This window comes from Gymnogyps californianus, chromosome 24, assembly GCF_018139145.2.
Source record: "Gymnogyps californianus isolate 813 chromosome 24, ASM1813914v2, whole genome shotgun sequence".
Classification (NCBI taxonomy): Eukaryota; Metazoa; Chordata; class Aves; order Accipitriformes; family Cathartidae; genus Gymnogyps; species Gymnogyps californianus.
Window position 1 is genome coordinate 5,322,276 of NC_059494.1, and position 19,187 is coordinate 5,341,462.

Sequence of the window (19,187 nt, forward strand, 5' to 3'; positions counted from 1 at the left end):
GGGCCGAGGTGCCACGCAGACATGAGCGGGTACCCCCCGGCAGCGTCCCTGGGGTGTTCCCCGCAGCCCTGGCCGTCCCTACCCCAGGGGGTGCAGCCGGACGCAGCCCGGGGGTTTTCGCACACTGGGGGTTTTCCCAGCCGGACTGCTCTGAGCTCGGTGTGTCACCGCGCTGCCCAAGGCCGCGGCCAGCCGGGCTCGCCAGGGTGGCACGTCCCCAGGCACTGTCCCGCTGAGGTGTGGGAGCCGCAGGAGGGGACACGACAGCCTCCGCTGCTGCTCTTCGTGCTCCGCCTGGGAGGGCAGACTCCATCCCTGGCACCAGCCTCTCCATCCAGCTCTGACACACTGGGAGCATCTGACTCCACAGGTGACGCAGGGACATCCCGTGCACCCAGCACCCCAGCAAGGCCGGGGCGTGTTGGTGGCTGGGTGATGCTGAGAGGCCTGAGCAGGAGGTTTTCCTGCCACTGCCTTGGCACTGCCGGGCTGCAGTCCCTCAGTCCCTTGGTGTGGAGCAAAGACTGTCACAGCAAAAGCCTGGGAGGAGGGTGACAGTCAGTTGGAGCCGGAGGGACAGCCTGCGGAGCTGGAATGCGGCTGGCCCCAGCGGGGGGAGTGTGCTGGCAGCAGGAGCGGCCCCACTGCGAGCGGAACCCAGCTCGGAAGCCAGCTGCTGTGTCCGGATGCTGCTCGGGTGTGCCGACCCTCCTGCCATCCCAGTACGGGGTGCCGCTGCGCTCGCAGAGGATGTGGGCACGGGGGTGCCGAAGGTGGCTCCGCACCGACCTGCCCCCACCCTGGCATGAACCTGGCCGAGCCGCTCCCGCTGTCTCCGGGAGCAGAAAAGAGCTGTGCCTCCCAAACCCAGTGCGGGGCTGCATCAGGACAAGCCACGAGGCAGAGGAACGTAACCGGCTCCCCCCGAAATATAGGGGAGATGTGGAGAAGAGCACTGAGAGCACCCAGGGCTGGAAGAAAACATCCTGGGCTTCAGCTGGATCCAGCCCCTGAGCCGGCCGCGGCGGGTGCCCGGCTGCAGCAGCTCCCAGGTTCAGGCTCTCGTGCCCGGTCAGTGGCTCTGTCCAGGGCTCAAAGTCAGGGGTGCAGGGAAAAGGCAGCGCCTGGGAGGGGACATGGACCCTGTCCAGGCTGGGGACACAGTGAGATGTTTTTGGGGGAGTCCCCCCGCTGTGTGCGTGGGTGCCCAGGAGGGAGAGGCTCTGTGGGCAGGGGGGCTCTGCGGGCAGGGGGGCTCTGCCAGGCAGTTAAGCAGGGAGGGCACCCAACCACTGGGTTTGGGGTTTTTTTTCCCCCCTATTTCCTCCAAAGCCATCCCTGGCCGGGCCTTCACACGCTTCCTGCGCTGAGCTCAGGCCTCAAACCCCCCCTGTGCCAAGCAGCCGCTCAACGGCTTTAAATAACGCACAGGAAGCAGAGGCCGGGGGATGTGTCCCGGCACAGCCGACAGCCCGGAGATGTCCGCCAGGATGGGGAGGGGGCACCCGCGCACAGGGCCGAGGCGGTTGAGGTCTCCCCCATCGCCGGGCAGACGGAGCGCTGGCACGCGTGGGTGGCTGTGGCAGGCGTGGGAGCCTCCTGAGCGTGAGCTCCCATGGTGTTTGCAGGGCTGGATCCTGCCAGCGGTGCTGGGAGCTGCAGGACAGGGCGACCCTCCTGAGCTATGGGGGAAAAACAACAGCCGTGGGGCAGCCCCTGAGGTCAGGGACCCCCCACACAGCAGGGCCGGCTCTGCCCCAGTGCTGGGGGACCTGGGCAGCCCCCGAGCCCCTCTGCCATGGGGCTGTACCGGGGGGCAGGATGCAGCGAGGCCCGCGGGGAGGAAACAACCTTGCTGCAATAGTTCACGGCCAAGACAGTGGTTTCCTGGAGGCTGCGCTACCGGGCATTACTCACGCACCGGCATCCCCTCCTGCCTGCTTCGGCACCGAGCGGGGACACGCCGAGGGTTCGGGAGCTGGTGGGGATGGGGCCACATGCAGCGATCCCAAACGAGCGTGGCTGTGCCCCATGGTCATCACGTGGAGGGACCGACGCCAGTTGAGTCCCAGCTCAGCCCCGAAGCACTCCCCAAGGTGCCTGAAACCCTCCGAGCATCACTCGAGGCCCTCGGGGACCCCCACCTCAGCGATGGGGGTCTGGGGAGCGCGGCTGCCGCTGGCCCAGGGCAGCCAGAGCCACTCAGGCCCAGGGTGGGAGGGACTGCAGGCCACGCAAACCGGATTTTCCCCTGTAAGGAGATAACCCATCTAACACCCCTCTCCTCCTCCTCGCTGGAGGCAGGCGCCTGGCAGCCACTGAACCCTTTCATCCCGCAGCCAGGGTCGAGGGAAGTGGCGGTGCTCCCAGGCTGGGGAAGCCGGATCCCAGAGGGAACGTGCAGAAATGGGACCGGCTGGGAGGGCGATGGGCCCAGGGAGGCCCGCGGCAGCAGGGCCACCGCGGCAGGGCTGCGCTCGTGGAGCGAAGGGAGCATCTGGACTGGACAGGGCTGGCCCCAGCGATGGGAGCCTGTGGGGCTGGGAGTGGGCCGGCGTGGGCAAGGGGAGCGCATGGGGCTGGAACGGACAATGGGAGCACACAGGGCTGGCAGCATGTGGGGATGGGGTGAGAGATCCCAGAGGCATGGGGGTGAGGATACCCCCCCCCCAGCACTACCCAGCCCCCAGAGGAGCAGGGGAGCTCCCAGTGCTGGCCCAGTGTAGTACTGGCTGGTGATGAGGTGCAGGAGAGCAGCGTGGGGTGCCCACGCACAGGATCCCACAGCTTAAACAACCCCTATTTATTTGCACCAAAGTCTCAGGGTCCCTCAGGATAAAAGCAAGGACAGGGAAAACCCTCAGGAATAGGCCCTGTGCTGGGCCAGGCCTTGGGGACGTCCACGGGACAGTGCCTGTGATGGGGGACAAGACCCCCCTGCCCAGCCCCTGCGCCAGGGGTCCGGAGGGGAGTTGAGCAGCCCCTCATCTGCGGTAACGGTAACGCTTGAAGTGGAACCAGAGCTGGAAGATCCCATTTGCAAACTGGCAGCGGAAGCCGTGGCGGTGGGAATACTCCCACTCACGGTTGACAATCTTGAAGGCGATGTCCTCGTAGGGTGGCCCGGCATGGAAGCGCAGGATGGCAAAGTCCTTGTTGTCCTGGCAGGCCTCCAGGAAGTACTCGGGCGTCGAGCGCTTGTCGATGAGGTCGGGGTAGAAGATGTTGAACTTGTAGCCCTGCACGATCTTGGGGGGGGGGTTGTCGAAGTCGTAGTGGGTCTGGTTGTACTTGTTCCACTCGAAGCCCGTGTGCACCCGGTTGAAGAAGCGGGGCTTGCGGGGCCGGTACTTGTCAGCCCAGAGATAGGCCTTGCCCGTGAGGGGCATTTCCACGCTGAACTGCGCCTCGTCCGCACCCATGCCCTCCTTGGCCTTACGGAAGAAGATGTCATCGGCACTCTCGGTGGCATCACCTGTAGAGAGGAGAGGGGATGTCTGGTCCTGCAGTGCCAGCCAGGCCCAGGCTGTGGGGACACTGCTCCTGGGCGCGCAGAGGGAAGGAGCAGCAGATCCTGGGCAGGGGATGCGGAGCTGGACACAGAGATGTGCACGCTGCCCTGCGGACTCTGGGTGGACACCGGGCTGAGTTGTGCTGGAAAACTCATCCTAAACACTCTTCCCACTTGTCCACAGCCCAAACAGCTTGGTGGTGCGGCTGGGAGTGGGGAAGGACCCGACGCAGGTACCCGCAGGGAACGCCAACGATCTGAGCCCCATCTCCCTGCTCTTGTCCGGGCCACAGCGCCCTTCGCTGCCTGGGGGCATCCCTCTGCCAGGCCAGCTCTGGCTGCGTGCTCCAGATCCAGCTCTTACTCACCCTCTTCTGAGGGCAGCGTCCCCCTCCAGCCCTGCACCCCGAAGCACACGCACGCCCTCCGTGCCAGGCAGGCTGCGAGACCGGCGAGCGCAGGGCCTGCCTGTGGGGCTCCTACCTGTGACCTGGAGCTGCTGACGCAGAAGCAGCAGCCGATGCGTATCCTCCTCGGCCTCCAGCACGTGGGCATCGAAGGGCAGCTCGTTGGTGCCCAGCAGCCGGGGGCTGTACTTCCCCGCGTCGTAGTCATCCAGGCTCTGCTGGATCAGGTCCTCCTCCATCAGCACGGCTTCCCCCTCTGCCTCTCCTTTGGTCTCTGCGTCCTGCTCGGCCTCCGGCTCCGAGGATGGCCCTGGCTGTACCACAATGCTCTCCTCTGGATCCAGCCTGCAAGGAAGAGAGAAGAGAGAACTGGGACGGGGATGGTACCCTTGTTCTCTGCTCACCTGAGGTCTGTCTGTGAAAGGATGGGAGCGCAAGGCTGCATTTTCTGTCCTGGGTGTCCTATGGGAGAGGCCCGGAGGGCTGCGCTCCCCAAGGAAAGAGCTGCGTACCTGTCGCTGGGGGAGGCCGGCTCCCGCTTGATGATGGGGAAGAGCGGTTCGCTCTCCACACCCTGCTCCTGCTTCAACTTGTACAGCTTCTGGCGCAGCACGTCCTGGTGCCGCTCCCGCAGCCTGTGAAGAGGAGATGAGCAGTCAGGTCCCACCCAGCAGAACCACCTCATGCCTACACAGCCCAGAGCTGTGACACCCACCACATTGGGTAGAAATCTGCTGCGTTTTGTACTGTTTGGGGCCGAATAACCCTCCAGTTCAGTTCCCTCTTGGAGACCTCACTGTAAACATCACTGCTGGAGAAGGGACTGTGTTGTCCAGCCCTTCTCCCCTCTTGGGAGGGCCAACCGTCTCGGGCAAGGTATAAAACCCCTCCACCAACGACTCTGGGTTTGTGCCTCCCCAATTCTGCTCGCGGTGGGGTCTGTGCTGCCCCTTTCCACAGCCCTGCCCAGGGGACAGTCCCTGCTCTCACCTGGCCCGAGCCATGTAAGCCTTCAGCTGCTGCAGCAGGCTCTCCCAGTACCCAATGTCAAGGTTGGGTCCTCCTGCCCGGATCTTGCTCTCGATGCCCTGGTACAGCACTTGCAGCTGGTTGTACGTCTTCCCCTTGAACACGGACTGCACATCTGAGCTGACGGAGGCGTTGACGCCATCCCGACGCTCCCCTGAACAGACAGGCAAGGGCAGCCAGTCAGTCTCCAAGCGCTCAGCCTGCCTTCACCCAGGCCCTCCGGGGCTGCACCCGACAGCGGAAGGCTGGACCCCAGCAGGGGATGGCTGCCAGATCCACAGCCTGCATCCAGCAGATCCCAGAGAATCCCTTTGAGCCTGAGCGCACGCAGCAGACCCTACACCCTGCTTTACCCACCGCTCACACTCCCCTTGACAGCCACACCAGGCTCTGCTCTCCCACTTACCCGGTCCTCCTTTCCCAGAGGCCTCCAGTTTGCGGAGCTTGGCTATCTCATCCTCCGTGATGATGGTCATGTCCCTCCAGAAGTCCACGTTCTTCCCTTGCTCCAACTCCATGTAAACCTGCAGGCAGGAGACAAGCAGGACATCAGGCACCTGCTCCGCACCACAGGCAGGGAAGCAGAGCTGAGGCAGGGGAAGCCTTGAGCTGCTGCCCCTCAGCCAGCCCCGGCACAGCGGTGGCAGAGCTGGCACCTGGATGTCCTCCACCAGATCCTCCATGTCGGAGACGGTCAGGCCATTCAGGAAGGTGTAGGGCTCGTGCATCTCCACGGCCAGGTCGTCATCCTCCGCACTGATGTACTTGGCCAGAAGGTCAATGGGTTTCGCCCTCCCATCCCGAATCCGGATCTTAGACCTGGGTGAGAGAAGAGGGACAGCGAGTGGTGCCTGCCATCCTCTGCTCCCTGGCGGGCCCGTCCCCATGAAGCTGGACACCTACCGCAGCTTGGCCTGCTGCAGGTGGAAGTTGTCCTCCTGCTCCTCCCAGGTTTTGAAGTGCTCTGCCTCCTTCTCCCGCTGCAGCATCTCCAGCTCCTGCTCACGCATCGCCTTCTCCCGCTCCCGCTCCAGGCGCAGCTGCTTCACCTGCCCGGGGCGGAGGGAGACGTGAGGCCACTGCGGATGGGGCACCCACGCAGGACACCCGTTTGAGGATGCAGCCGTAATCCCGCTCACTGAGCTGCCTCGGCTCCTGCGATCGGCCCAAGGCTCGTGGGGAGCCAGGAGCCATGTGGAAGGAGAGCCAGCGTGGGCCAGTGGGGCCGGGCTGCTTGCTGCCAGCCCTTTGGAGGACAGGGGACACAAGCACAACTGAGTGCCTCAGTGCCGTGACCTGGCACTTGTCCTCCTCAGCACCTCCTGAGCTGGACTCCACCCCAAGAGAAGAGTCTTCTCAACCTGGAATAGCAGAAGTCACCATACTGTGACCCCCCTGATCCTACATCCTACAGCTTATGGGCACCCTCAGTGAGAAGAACAAGGGGACTTCCGAGTGAGCGGCTGGGAGAACTGGGCTGTCCACAGGGTTCTCTGTCAGACAGTGGGAGGAAGGGGACATCTGATCCCACCTTCTGCAGCTCCAGGCGATTGTCCTCCTGGATTCGCTTGTTCCTCTCCTTCAGGTCCTTCTCATCCAGGTGGCTGATCCCTTTCTTTTCCAGCGCCTGAAACAGAGTGGCCAAGGGAAGCTGTGAAACCCAGTGACCTCTACAGCCCCTCACCGGCCAGCAAATGCCACCTCATCCACCTGCTTCCGCTGCTCCAGTGAGCTCTGATCCTGTCCGAGGTCCCCAAACCGCTCAAATCCTACTCCTGAAGCGCCTCAGTGAAACCCAGGCTCAGCCCAGGGAGGACACCCGACCTGGCGAGCGTTAACACACCAGTAAACACTGCCCAGCACTCAGCTTGCAGCTCCCTGGGTCTGGGTCCCTCTCCTGCACCTTGACCCACCTCCTCATCCCACACCCCCAGCTACAGACCTTGGTCTTCAGGAGAAAGGGGGTGAAACCCCACTGAGCCTGTCAGAAACACCCCGCTGCTGCCCTAGACGAGCGCTTTGCTCTCAGGTGGCTGCTTTTAGTGTTACAGAGGTTCCCACCTCAAGCAAAGGTCCCCCCCCCGACGCCCCACTGCTCCTCTGTCCTGTTCTGCGGCGGCCGCAGGGGCACAATCTCCTTCGAGCGGCCTTCTACAACACGTGGGCACGGAGGAGAGCTCACCTTGCTCCAGATGAAGGTGCCCAGCAGGTTGTTGTCCCCAAAGGGATTGTCGGTGTTGGTGTAACCCATGTACTCCTCTCCCCAGCCCATCTTTTCCCGCTTCTTCCTCTCCTTGGCCTCCTTCTTGGCCAGCCGGCGAGCCCTTTTCTCCTCGGGCGTCTCCAAGGCTTTCATGAGCGCAGCCTGCTTCTTCTTCTCCTCCTTCAGCCTCAAGCGCTCCTGGAGGCTCAGCTGCTGCCCCGTCTCCTCCCTGCCCCGGGAGCGTGACGGGGAGGGAGAGCTGACAGAGGACACAGAAGACTTGGAGCCATCTCTCTTCCTCCGCCGCTCTCTGCTTCGGGCTCTCCTCTTGCCTCGCTCGTGCTCCGAGCTCGAGCTGGAGGAGCGACCCCGGGACCGTGAGCGATGTTTCTTCTGGCTTTTATAGTGCTGGTCCCTGCTTTTGCTTTTCTTCTTCCATTTCTGTCTCTCATCGCCAGAGTCAGACCTGGGGTGCGGAGAAAGTCGTGTTTCAGTTGGGAGATGGTTACTGGCTCCGTGTCGGACAACGGGCGCTCCACAGAGGAGAGCACGTTTCCCTGCTGCAGATGCGGCGAGAACCGGCCCAAGCCACAGCCAGAGCCACCAGCAGAGCCGAGAAAGCTCAAACGCGCTTTCATGGCGGGGCCTGCTCCCCTGTATGACCCCCCTCCCCTCAACAACCCCCCAAACGGGCTGGTTTCGTGTCATGGATGACGCTTGTCAAACCGCTCCTCAGCCCGGCCGTATTCAAGCCTCCCCTGGTCCCTGCCCATGCCCGCGGCGGCCCCTTGGCACAGCGCGGGCCCGGCGGGACCACCGGCCGCCGGGACGCCTCGCTCCGCACCGGAGCGGCCCCTCACACCGCCCCGAGGGGCCGGGCCCGGCGGGAGAAGGCACCCGCTCCGGCCCGGCCGGCCCAGCCCCGCCACGGCCTCTCCCCGGGCTCCCCCGGCGCCTTCATCCCAGCCGCGCACCGGGGGCGAGGAGACGGGCCTGGTTTGGCCCGCCCGAGCCCCCGGCCGCAACGGGGCCGGTCTGCCCCCGGGGCCCCGGCACACCGGGCCCGGTCCCCCCTTCAGACGAGGCCCAGCCGCTCCAGGGCCCGGTCCCGCCTCCCCCGCGACGCGGCGCGGCCCGGCCGCTCCGGGCCCGGTCCCCGCTCACCCCGAGCTCGGCTGCCGGCGGCGGCCCCCGCTCCGGCTGCGGCTGCGGCGTCGCCGCTTCTCCCGGCTGCCGGAGCGCTCCCGCTCCCGGTCCCGGTCCCGATCCCGCCGCGGCGAACGGGACCGCCGCCGCCGGGCCGGGCTGCGCGACCCCGAGCCCATGGGCTCCGGCTGCGGCTCCGCCCCGGGGGCCTTCGGCAGCGCCCGGCGCGCAGGGCCGCCCCCGCCGCGCCTGCCCCCGAGCCCGCCTGCCCGCCCGTCCCCGTCCCCGTCCCCGTCCCCGTCCCCGCCTGCCCGCCCACCCCCGAGCCCGGCGGCGGCGGCCGCTCCGCGGGTCCGGGCGGGCGCAGGCGGCGGCGGGGCAGCGCCGCGGCGAGGCCCCGGCGGGAGGCGGCCCCGGGCGGGGGTGGAGCCCGGCGGCCCCGCGCCCGCCCCTCCCGTCCCTTTTTTCTTCCCTTTTAGCCCCAAAGTGGGGTCGGGCCCGGCCGCGAGCGCAGGAGAGAGGAGGCAGAGCCGTCGGGAGTGAGCACAGCACAGACTACAGTATGCTTTATCACAGAGCCGAGGACAGATAGCATCAATTTACAGTTCTCTGGAAAAAGGTCTCCCCGAAGAGGGAGGGGGGAAAAAAAAAAAATCAAAACCTCAAAACCACCAAGAAAAAGAAAAAAAGCGCTCATGACTTAACCCGCCCCCCCCAAAAGAAGAGAAACATGACAACACCCACGGGTTGGCATCACATTTCGGCCGCCAGCCCCCCGCGCCCGCCTACTTACATACATTCGTTACATGGTGCACGCACAGAGCGGACACAGAAAATGAGTGGGAGTATGAACATCCAATAGAACATACTTGGGTCTAATGTAGACATCAACAGAAAGAAAAATCAGACATGATCCGGTACGCCTGAGCCGTGGCTTTCGCCTTGTCCTTTTCGGAAAGAGCTGGAGCACGACGGTGGCTGGGAATGAGAGAAAGGGGAACGCCGGGCTGTGCCGTGCTTTGGGAGCCCAGTGAGGACCAAGGGTGACGGAGCCCATGCAAACGCCGCTGTGCCTGTGCCAGCCCTGTGCCAAGACCTACGAGTGCTCTGGCTTCACTAAAAAACTTCCCAAAGTGCAATTTCGGCACACGCGGCCGAGCTCCTCACCGCAGAGGCAACAGCGGCGAAAAGCTGGATCCCTCGCGTGAGCATTCGGCTCTCTATACCAGCTCCTTGGTTTGCCCCACGCCTCTGCTCTGCACGTGCCTGCGATGGGCAGAGCCTTTACGGAAGCTTGACGGCAAGCACAGAGATGCCAGTTTTCTCTTGCCAAATCCACACCTGGCAGTCAGCAGCCACCTGCAGTTTGGCAACAGCCCGAGGTGAAAGCTCACCAGCAGGCTCAGCACCAGGCAATGTTCAGGGCATGTCCCGCAGAGCTGAGGGTCCCAGCTGGGATGAGGGGGATGAAGGAGAACGGTGGCAAACAGAGCTACGTGGGAACCAGCTGTCTCACAGGGCTGCTCTGCTCAAATCTCAAAGGAGTAAAAGAAACACAGCGCGTCCTTTTAACGATGGAGAGAGCGGGGGCTTACACCAGGGACAGCACCTGCCAGTGAGCTGCTGGGTCACTAGAGAAAGCCCTGACAGAGAAAGGACAGGCAACTTATGTCCCAGATGAGCTGGAAGCACAGCTGGAGGGACATTCAGACCATGGATGGGTGGTTGTTCTCCTCCCCAAAAAAGGGCCGATGCTCTTTTCTGTGGGCAAGACCTATTCCCGCCCTCCTCTGACTCTGCACATCCTGCAAAGGCAGCACTGACAGCGCTTGGGAAATGCTCCAGAGCTCCCCGACGCTCTCATGCTGCAGTGCAGTGCAGAGGCGGGCTAAGAGCAAGCTTTAAATTCCAAGATCCTTTCAGCCTCCATGGGAAGCGGAGGCCGAGCAGTTCTCCAGCACCGAGCTAGCCGGACAGTAGGTGACACACAGCAGGGAGCGTGTGCGAGCCTGGAAAGGGGCAGTTTTCGTTTCAGATCAGCATCTCCGTAAAGGAAGGTTCCTCCTGTCCCCTCATGTTGAAAAAGTTGCTCTAAGCCCTTTGCACGTCCTCTCACAGGACCAACCCTCCGTGTCCAGACCTGCTCTCGCTCCAAAAGGTTCAGCGTTACAGAACTGTACAAGGATTGTCTCAAAAAGCCCGAACGCTTGAGGAAAGATGATGCTTGGAATGAACATGCTGCAAGAGGTCTGGGTTTCCCCACATCTCTTGGGACCAAGCGCAGCTCCAGCTTGCAAAGTTCATTCACTGAGATACTCCAGAAGGTGGGGCTCAGATGCTCCCTGCGCAGAGGCTAAGCACCTTGAGAGACCCCCAAAACAAGGGGAAGGAATAAAGTCTCCATCAATGATGCTTAAACCATCTTAAACAAGATGCTTGATTTCAGTTGGCTGGAAAGTCCCGACGAGGCTAAACCCACCAGCCCAGGAACAAGGTGGTACCAGGGCAGCTGGGCCTCGGGTCAGACAGCCCGAGCCCAACCTCCCGGGTTCCTCCCCAGAGCTATGTTCCTCCAGCGCAGCACCCAAGAGGAACATCTGAAGATGCAGAAGAGATGCGGCTCCCTCTGGCCTCTCTACGCGTGGTATCACGCTTCTGGAGGAGAAAACACAAAGGCTGAATTTTTAGCATTTTGAAGCCTCTTGCTTTCAGCCCAGAGGCAGGTTAGTCTGTAGGTATTGCACTCCTCCCGTCTCCCCTCCACCGAACTACCGAGCCCCCCCGTAGCACTGCCCACGCAGCCTGCGGAGCCCGGGCGGGACTGGCACAAGCAGACGGGGTGGGTTAGGAGCCGTCTCCCAGCCCCACCGCAGGGGCTGTCGTGGAGCAATGGTACTACCTGGGTGAACGAGCTCTCAAGTAGCGACTGAAAGGGGAGAGTTTCTTGAAAGACTTTTGATAGATTATTTGGTAGATACATGAATACATCTAATGGCAGCAGCTTGCACGATCCCCAGCCTGTGCTCTCACGAGAAGCACACCTTACAGCCTTCAGCATCTGCAGGCAAGGAGGGGAAGTCTGGGTCCCATACTTCTAGGCAAGAAAACGTCAACTCATGAAGATCCTCACCGAGTTCAGCACATTGCAGAGGGGAAGAGCTTCCCACCAGCCCAGTTACCTTCTGGGACCTGAATTAACCCATCCTGAGTGCTGCTGTGAAGACAGACTGGGGGGACTGAGCCCCGAGAGAAGGGTCCTGCTTCCCCACTCCCCTCCCCACAAGGAATTCCAAGGACAGTCTGAAGACTATAATGAGAACAAAGAGATTTTGACCCTCTTTCTCAAGTGAGGCTCGTAAAGCACATGAATAAGACCTGGCTCCCTCTGGTCTAAAGAATTTCCTTTCTTCTCTCTGGGAGATGAGGATGGGATTTCTAGAGTTCAAGACAACATTGTGGTCTGTGTCTTGCTGACAGATGGATGAGCCTAGTCTGAACACTACCCAGTGACACCAAATCCTCTCGCCTGAAGCCTGCAGCCCTTGAAAAGCAAACTCAGACATCGGAAGCAGTGACTTCCAATAGCAGATGTTACCACAGGCAACATCCCAGTCACCCAACTTTTTGTCCAACAGAGTCCGTGAACACAACACCGCCCGGCACAATTAGGTGGCAGAGCCAGGCTTCTGTTTCTGCCTCCAGTGTGTGCGGACATGCACGCGCCTCCCTGACTGCCCTGAGATACGGAGGATACGTGTGAACCCAATGTTTGTGACCCCCGAGTACGGGGCGGGCAGATACACCCGTGAGCATGCGAGGTGCTAAGTGGCTCCAGGAGGATGCAGTGTCCGGACAAGCCACACGTGGGGGCCGGGCAGACCGGGGAACTCGCACTCCAGCGCGGCTGGTCCCTGGAGGTGCACAGTTCTCATCTGTCCGTGCCTGTGTGTCTGGAACAGGCGGCGGTGCGGCAGCCGGTAAGACGAAGCATGGACTCCAAGCACAGAGGGACGGGGTGACGCAGCAGCGCAGCACATGGTGAAGGCAGAACCCATCGCGATGTCTGGAGGAGAGTCGAGGTGACCACGTCACTGTCGCCAGGAATTGTTTGCTTCCCCCGCACAGTGTTACAGATCAAGAGAAGTCACTAGCGATTTTTGAATCCAAGTAAATTGGCATGGCTACTTTGGACTAGTGTAACATGGGAGCAATTCTATTCAATGGCCTTTAATACATTGCATTTACATAGCACCTTTCATCCCAGGGTTTAAGTGCTTTAACGGAAGTGGGTACTGTACACCCATTAGCAGAGGGGAACCGAGGCACAGAGTGGTTAAGTGACTTGCCTTAGGTCACTCGGCAAAACCGTGGCAGAGTCTGGACAGCCTTAAACCTCCTGACTCCATCAGTTGGTTAGACCACGCTGCTGCCTCAAATGAAGCCACTCCGGTCCCTGCCCTCCCCAGCAACGTGCTCCTACCAATTCTCCAGTGAGGTCTCACACTCCTTTCTGATGCACAAATATATGACAACAACAAAAAAAAAAAAGTGCAGTAAACTAAATGTTTAAAAAAGCACATTTGTGCTGTCTCTGTGCAAAGATAAAAGAAATAAATATATGATTAAAAAATTAAAAAGGTTCACAGTATCACACATGGATAGGTAGCTACGGTAGTGCACGTCTGGAAAACACTGTGTTACTACCCAGGATTCTCTACACCCTGCTGGATGACTCCGTAGGGAGCTGCGGGTGAACGGGTGGTTTCTTTGCTGCCCACGTCTGGGATAAGTAGAAATACACGGTTATAGTTTTGCTCCGTTCTGAAATGCAGTGCCCGGGATCCTGCAGTGCAGCAATACTGGTGTCAGCAAGCTCTTCCCCATCCCACTGGAACGGCTGCATCAACGAAAAGGGAACACATCGACCTGCAGAGGGAATCGCTGCTCTCTGGGGCTTCTGTGTCTGCATAGAGATTACTGCAAGAGGCAGAGAAAAGAGAGTCAACATCCAAGCATCCGCCCTGCATTCAGGTAGGTCTGAGCCCAGCCAACTCCCCAGAATCAAAACAAGCGTGAAGAGAGAAGGCTGTTTGTTTCGCATCCTCCAGTAACGACAACACGACTGGAGAACTTCAGCTCCCCAAAGCTTTCACTGCACCACACGATTCGGAACAAGCCACGACCCTTGCTGAGCAGACCGGGTCTCTGCCAGCGCAGATCTCGCCTGCTGCCACAGAGCTGATCCGAGATGCGGCAGGGCTCTGCCGCAGCCATGCAAGAGCCCCATGCTGCGCAGAGGCCACAGCGGCTCCCTCTGCAAGCTGACCCTGCAGAGAGAGCGCAAGCTCCGACCTCGACCCACCGGGCACCCGGCACACGTTTCTTGTACACTTACTGTATCGCTCTCCTCATCGGAGACAGAGTGGAGTTGAGCGCTATAGTGGAGCGGGGAGTAAACCCAACTCCTCTCGTCTGTCGGCTGCCAGAGTGGCCAGAGACGGCGGGGAGAATGCAAGGAGAGCAGCAGCAGAGCGGGGAGCAAAGGAGAGAAGAGGAAAAAATAAAAGGAGAAAATAAAAAGAGTAGGAAACAATACAGTAAGAACAGCTGTCCACCTGGAGGGAGAGAACTGAGCTCAGTGCCAGCTCTCAGCAGAGGAGCCTTCCTCATCCTCAGTACATACCTGCTCCCTACCAGCTGGGACAAGGGACAGCCCGCCAGCAGCTGACACTGGACCCTGCTCCAGCGGGGATGCCACAACCTCTTCTCTTGCAGGGACAGATTTTTAGAGCTTTTGAGATGCCAGGGAAACCTCAGCTCCCTGCCGTAGCATCACCCCGGCTCCAGAGAAACCGAGAGACATGGGAAGTGACTCAGCTAAGGGCAGCGACAGAGCTCTCGGTTCCTGCTACCCACTCCCAGCTCTCAACCTCCCGTTTCCTGAGCCCTGTGCAAGCTACGAGCTGCCATCTCTGGTGTCCAGGAGGGCTTTTACAGTGAAACCTCATCTAGTTTGCTGTGCATTCCCCCTTCCCTGCAGGCCAAGCAAGGCAGCAGACGGGTGAGTTAGACCGTGGTGGATGGTGGCCACAGAAAGGAAACGGTTATCGTCGAGAGTCTTGGAGACAGTGGGGTGATGGGAACAAGTACGACAAAGGAGGCAAAACACAACTGGATCTTGGAAAGAATGAGGGGGAAGGGGATGTGCATCAAGGGAGCCGGTTATCACAGCACTGGGCATCGGTGTGACAAAACACGCTTCTGCTGCCAACACAGCACAGAGAAGCCCAGGCAGATTCAAGGGCTGGTGTCTGCTTCCAGTGTTCCCGGGGGGGATCCACTTCCACTGCAAACAGGCTCTTTTGGCTCCAGAAGTGCTCCCAGAGGGAGGACACTGTCCCCTTTGACTCAGCCTGGGGTTTGCAAAGGAAGAGAAATGGAACTGGGTACTTGGAAGAAGCCTGGGGGGGTTCCCAGCCTGGGAACCACATGTAACAGTCTACAACGTACAAGAAACTTTAAGAAGCCAGAGGAGCTTTGAAGCACTGAGCTCCGCATGCTGAACCCCATCAATAATTGCAGCTACATTAGCAGAGACCACTGGGAGGAAGGAGGGAAGAGAAACCCTTGCCTGGAGCTTCTTACAGGGCTCTGCCAGAGGTGCAGGAAAGCTCCACACTGCGTAAAGCCTGCCCCACATCCTGTTTTTCATCCATCCTGACTGAACCGCATGCTCCAGTCAGCCTCTTTCAGAGCCTTTTAGGAGCTCAGATGCTGCAGGGAGCTGCAAACCCAGCGGGGAGATAAAGGAGCATCCGGTGCTTGGTATTAACCCTCCCGGTGCTGGGGCAGCCAAACCCAGCCGAGGGGGCAGGAGGAGCTGCTGGGAGGGGTTGCCCGTTTGCCCACATAAGTGCAGCACTTTCCTCGTGCCATCAGCCAAGGCCAGGAGCACGTTACTGCCCCTGCTTCCCCGCACCCTGCCTGACACCCTCTCCACTGCTCCCCTGCCTGGTACCAAAAAGGCAGGCACTGGGAGGACAACGCTATACAAATGCTTGTGCCGAGGCTCTGACAGCACTGCCATTCCCCTCTGAGGACATCAGCTCTCCCAAAGTCTGAGAAGGGAAATATTAAAACCCAGGGCAGTCTGAGCTCTGGATTCAGCCCCTAAATGCTCAACTGCCTCCCTGCATCTTTCAGAAAGGAAAGGAAAACCCTCACTGCTCACAGAAAACCTGCAGTGAGGAGGGAGCACATCGGTGATGTTGAGAAGGGCTGGAGAGCAGAAACCATCCCTAACCCAGCAGCAGCTCCTAATTCATTTGGCTTTATGAGCTGCTCACCATCCCAGCCACCAGAAAGACGATCAGACACAAGCCTAAAATGTTTTGTTTCCAACTGGACTTTTAGCAGCTTCAAAACATCTTAATGGTCTCTTTGGAACCCCGTCTGGCTTCCCGGGCCAAGGGAGCCAAGCCTAACATTACCTACAAAGGCTCAAGTGCCTCTCTGGCCAGGCCTGGTGCTTGCAAGTTTGTCCAAGGGCTGGGTGATACTGCAGCCCATCCCATGGCAGGAGCTGTGGCACCAGCCTGCAGAAAAGCGGGGCAGAGCACGTGTTTCTGCAAGATCCTACAGGGAAATCCACTTGTGTGATTTCGATATGCTTCCCTGGTTTCTGCTGGGCTGGTTCCTAAAGGCCACAATACAGATCCACAGCATCCAAGGGAAATGGAGTGCTGGCCCCAGTGTTTCAAAGCTGCAGCTCTGCTCCCCTACATGCTAGCATGTTCACTTACAATCCCAGAGGAAAGCGAGGTGGTTCGGAGTCTGCGCTGGCGGGGAGAGTAAATCCAGTACCTCCCATCTGTGAACTGGATGGCCCCAGGGCAAGTGAAGTGAGAAAAGAAACAGAGGAAAAAAGGATGATGTGAAAGAGAGGATGAAAGAAAAAGCAAAAAACAAGGGGTTGGGCAACTCCAGGCCTGAACGGATCAGCGGGCAGGAAAGCCGTGCGTGGGAAGAGCGGCGCCCATGCCCTGCCACAATCTCTGCACTTTTATTCCCCTGTGGATGAACAGGAGGATAAAGTGCTCTCCTTTCAGGAGCAGACTTCCAAAGATCAGATCACAGTCCCCTGGGACTTGACAAATCATCCTCTGCACACAGCATCCCTTCACCGACCATCGCCCCTGGAGCACTCCTCCAAGAGAGCAGCTGTGGTCCAAGCCCCGCTGCACGCTGGTGCAGCCTCACTTGAGCTCCAGCTCAAGTGGTTTTCCAAGGAGAATGCCCATGGGAACCCAAATCAGCTTTTCCCTTCATCCCAGCAGTGACAAACACTCCACAGCACACGACACACATTTAATGCAAAACTCAAGGACTTAGATGAAGTATGAAATGCTGATGAGCCAGTCACGCTCTCTGTGAGCACACACTGCACACAGATGGTTTCCTTTGGATAGAGAGGTGCCCCTCAAGTTGAGGGGAGTCCATATGCCAAGGGACAGGGAGGAAGGGGAGCCGACCCTTGCCAGAAGACACTTGCCGGTGGAGCAGGCAGTATCTGCAGGCAGCTTGCACACAGCTGCCACCCACAGGCAAAGAAAGAGCAGCCAGTGTTAGAGGGAGCTGTTTGCATTTTGAACAGCATGCATAAAAACCCAAACAGACAAGCTTTTAAAATGGAGCTGATTCCTTCCACAGCTCCCACGAGCCTCGGAATGACTCAGCAACAAGTGAGCAGCTCTGCAGCAGAGTCACGCAAGCACAGGGAAAGGCAAACGTTGCCATTTTTAGGTTAGCCTGAAGGAGCTCATCACAAGGGCTCAGCTCATCTCCATTGCCATATAACCGACAGCAACGAGTCGGAGCAGGGAGGAGCCGGGCACCTCTTCTAATGAGAAGGTTCCAGTGCCCAGGCATGGGGGAGAGCTCTCATCGGTCAGACCCTCAGCTCTGCTCTGGGAATCCACGGGGCAGGTACGTGTTGCTAAAAACTCTTCTCTGGTCTGCAGAAGCTGCTCAGACATTGCGAGAGCTGACTGAGGAACACAGCACCAGGCTCCACGGCACTCTGCTGCCAACCAGCAACCACCTCACTTACTCCCTGTCTCAGCACTAGATTTCCACTGCATCACCTAATGCATCTGCCTGCAGGGAAAGGAAAAGCCAGAGTTCACCAGAGCCCGAGGTCAGCCCCACTGCAACCACCTCCCTTCTGGCTCTAGGCCACTGTGGAACGTTTGCGTTCAGGAAAGCAGCCGGGCTCTCTGGCTGAGGAAGGAAGAACCTCTCAGTTGCATCTACATTCACCTTAGCTTGTCCTGGGAGTGAACACGCTGGCCTAGATAAGCCCTTCAGCACTTGTGCTTGGAAGTAGAGCAGCACACCTACAGCTACATCCACAGCAGCAGTGCCACCCATTTGAGCCCCACTAGATGCTGTTTTGAGTTCTCCAAGGGTTAATCCAGTTCCCTGCATTCAAAAACCCACCCAGCGTTAAGATCTCGAGGTGCTCAACACGAAGACGGCATGGGGCAGACACTGCCCTGCACCCGACTGCCTGAAATCGAGACTGTTCCAGCCTCGTCCAACTTTTCCCATCACACCCCGAAGGGGCCAGGCGGAGAAGGTATCTTACAAAGTATATGTCTGTGACTGGCACGTCATCTTCATCCGAGGCCTGGCTGGCTGGTTCGGAGGCCTGGCTGGCTGTCTCCACCTCTATTGTAGCTGTGGATGTTACAATGGCACAGGCTGAAGAAGCCGCCTCTCTGGAGGGGGGAAAAATGACAGAGTCTAGTCACTGCGATCAGAAAAGAAGCAAGCAAGACTGTATGATTTATTACAGAGGAGCTGAAGATGCTCCGCTGTCACACCCAGAAAGATCAGGTCAGGTCAGAAGTAACGGCACTCAGCTTCACTGAACTGTCTGGGGGAGCACCTATCTCTCCAGGAAAGCTGGTGCCTACAAAGTCAGCCTCCAGCACAAGTTGCCACAGACCAAATGACACCAGGTAGGGCTCTGCAAAGCTGCCCAACGCTCCGAAACACTCACTCTTTGTCATCTTCTTCGGGAGCTACGATCTCAACGTCACACTTGGGTTCCAGCTCGACACTGATCTGCTGAAGCTCCTCCTCAACTCGCACCTCCTCGTGTGACCTGGAAACCAAAGAGAGACAGGCCCAAAGGCTCAGTTGGGTACTAGTTATGCACAGTCCTCAATTTTAGGTCAGCCCAGCCTCTCACACCGCAACCTCCCACAAGAGCGAGCTGTGCCGGTCTGCCCCGGCACGCGGCTGCCTGCTGCCAGCCACTCGCGGCACAGACTGAGCTGTTGATTTTGGCTCAGAGGGAGCTGACAGACCTCCCGGGATTGAGGATTTGGATAACCAAAACTCCCAGGCAAAAGAGTCAGTCCTGTCAGATTGCAGTGCTCGAGACTAATGAGGTGGGAAAAGAGGACGAGAGGAAGGGGATCAATTAGCCAGTGCTGCAGAAAAGACGGGCAGTGGCAAACGGAGTACGGGAAGAAAGAAGAGACTTGGTCTCCGGGGAAAATCTGTGTCCAGAATTAGCCCGGCGTTATCTATTAACCACACAAGGGCCAAAGCCTCCAACCTCTTCCAAGACTCCCAGTGCACCAAAGCTGTTGCAGTGCGCTCCAGGGTTAACATCAGACTTATCTGCATGCTCAGGAGCTGTTTGTGACAGTCTTCAATTTAATAGCTCAAGCTATTAAAGTAATTGCTTGTGCTAGTGGGGCTGGCTCCATAGTCCTCATGGGAAGGAGGAGCGGGCGCTTGCCAAGCCGAGGGCAGTCTCGGGGAAGGGACGAGCTCCGGGTTCATCGGCAGTACCGTCCTGCTCCGCACCGTCCCTGGC

General features: G+C 59.4%; 2 protein-coding genes across 2 annotated transcripts in view; both read right to left on the bottom strand.

The window, feature by feature from the left end:
• Positions 1–2,788: 2,788 nt before the first annotated feature.
• CACTIN (cactin, spliceosome C complex subunit) lies at positions 2,789–8,475 on the bottom strand. The gene is made up of 10 exons (XM_050910803.1): positions 8,315–8,475; positions 7,130–7,616; positions 6,479–6,574; positions 5,851–5,996; positions 5,604–5,766; positions 5,354–5,471; positions 4,909–5,101; positions 4,431–4,553; positions 3,995–4,263; positions 2,789–3,475 (listed from the first exon to the last, which is right to left on the bottom strand). Exons 1-10 carry the CDS (start codon positions 8,473–8,475, stop codon positions 2,985–2,987), a joined length of 2,247 nt encoding a protein of 748 aa, XP_050766760.1. The 3' UTR covers positions 2,789–2,984.
• A 2,200-nt stretch (positions 8,476–10,675) lies between these two features.
• The window catches only part of PIP5K1C (phosphatidylinositol-4-phosphate 5-kinase type 1 gamma), a 49,244-nt gene continuing 40,732 nt past the window's right edge, over positions 10,676–19,187 (bottom strand). Inside the window, exons 15-17 of the mRNA XM_050910410.1 lie at positions 18,360–18,464; positions 17,943–18,075; positions 10,676–13,273 (exon numbers count right to left, since the gene is read on the bottom strand). Of these exons, the coding sequence (XP_050766367.1) occupies positions 13,271–13,273; positions 17,943–18,075; positions 18,360–18,464 (241 nt within the window). The 3' untranslated portion in view covers positions 10,676–13,270. The remainder of the gene's footprint in view (positions 13,274–17,942; positions 18,076–18,359; positions 18,465–19,187) is intronic.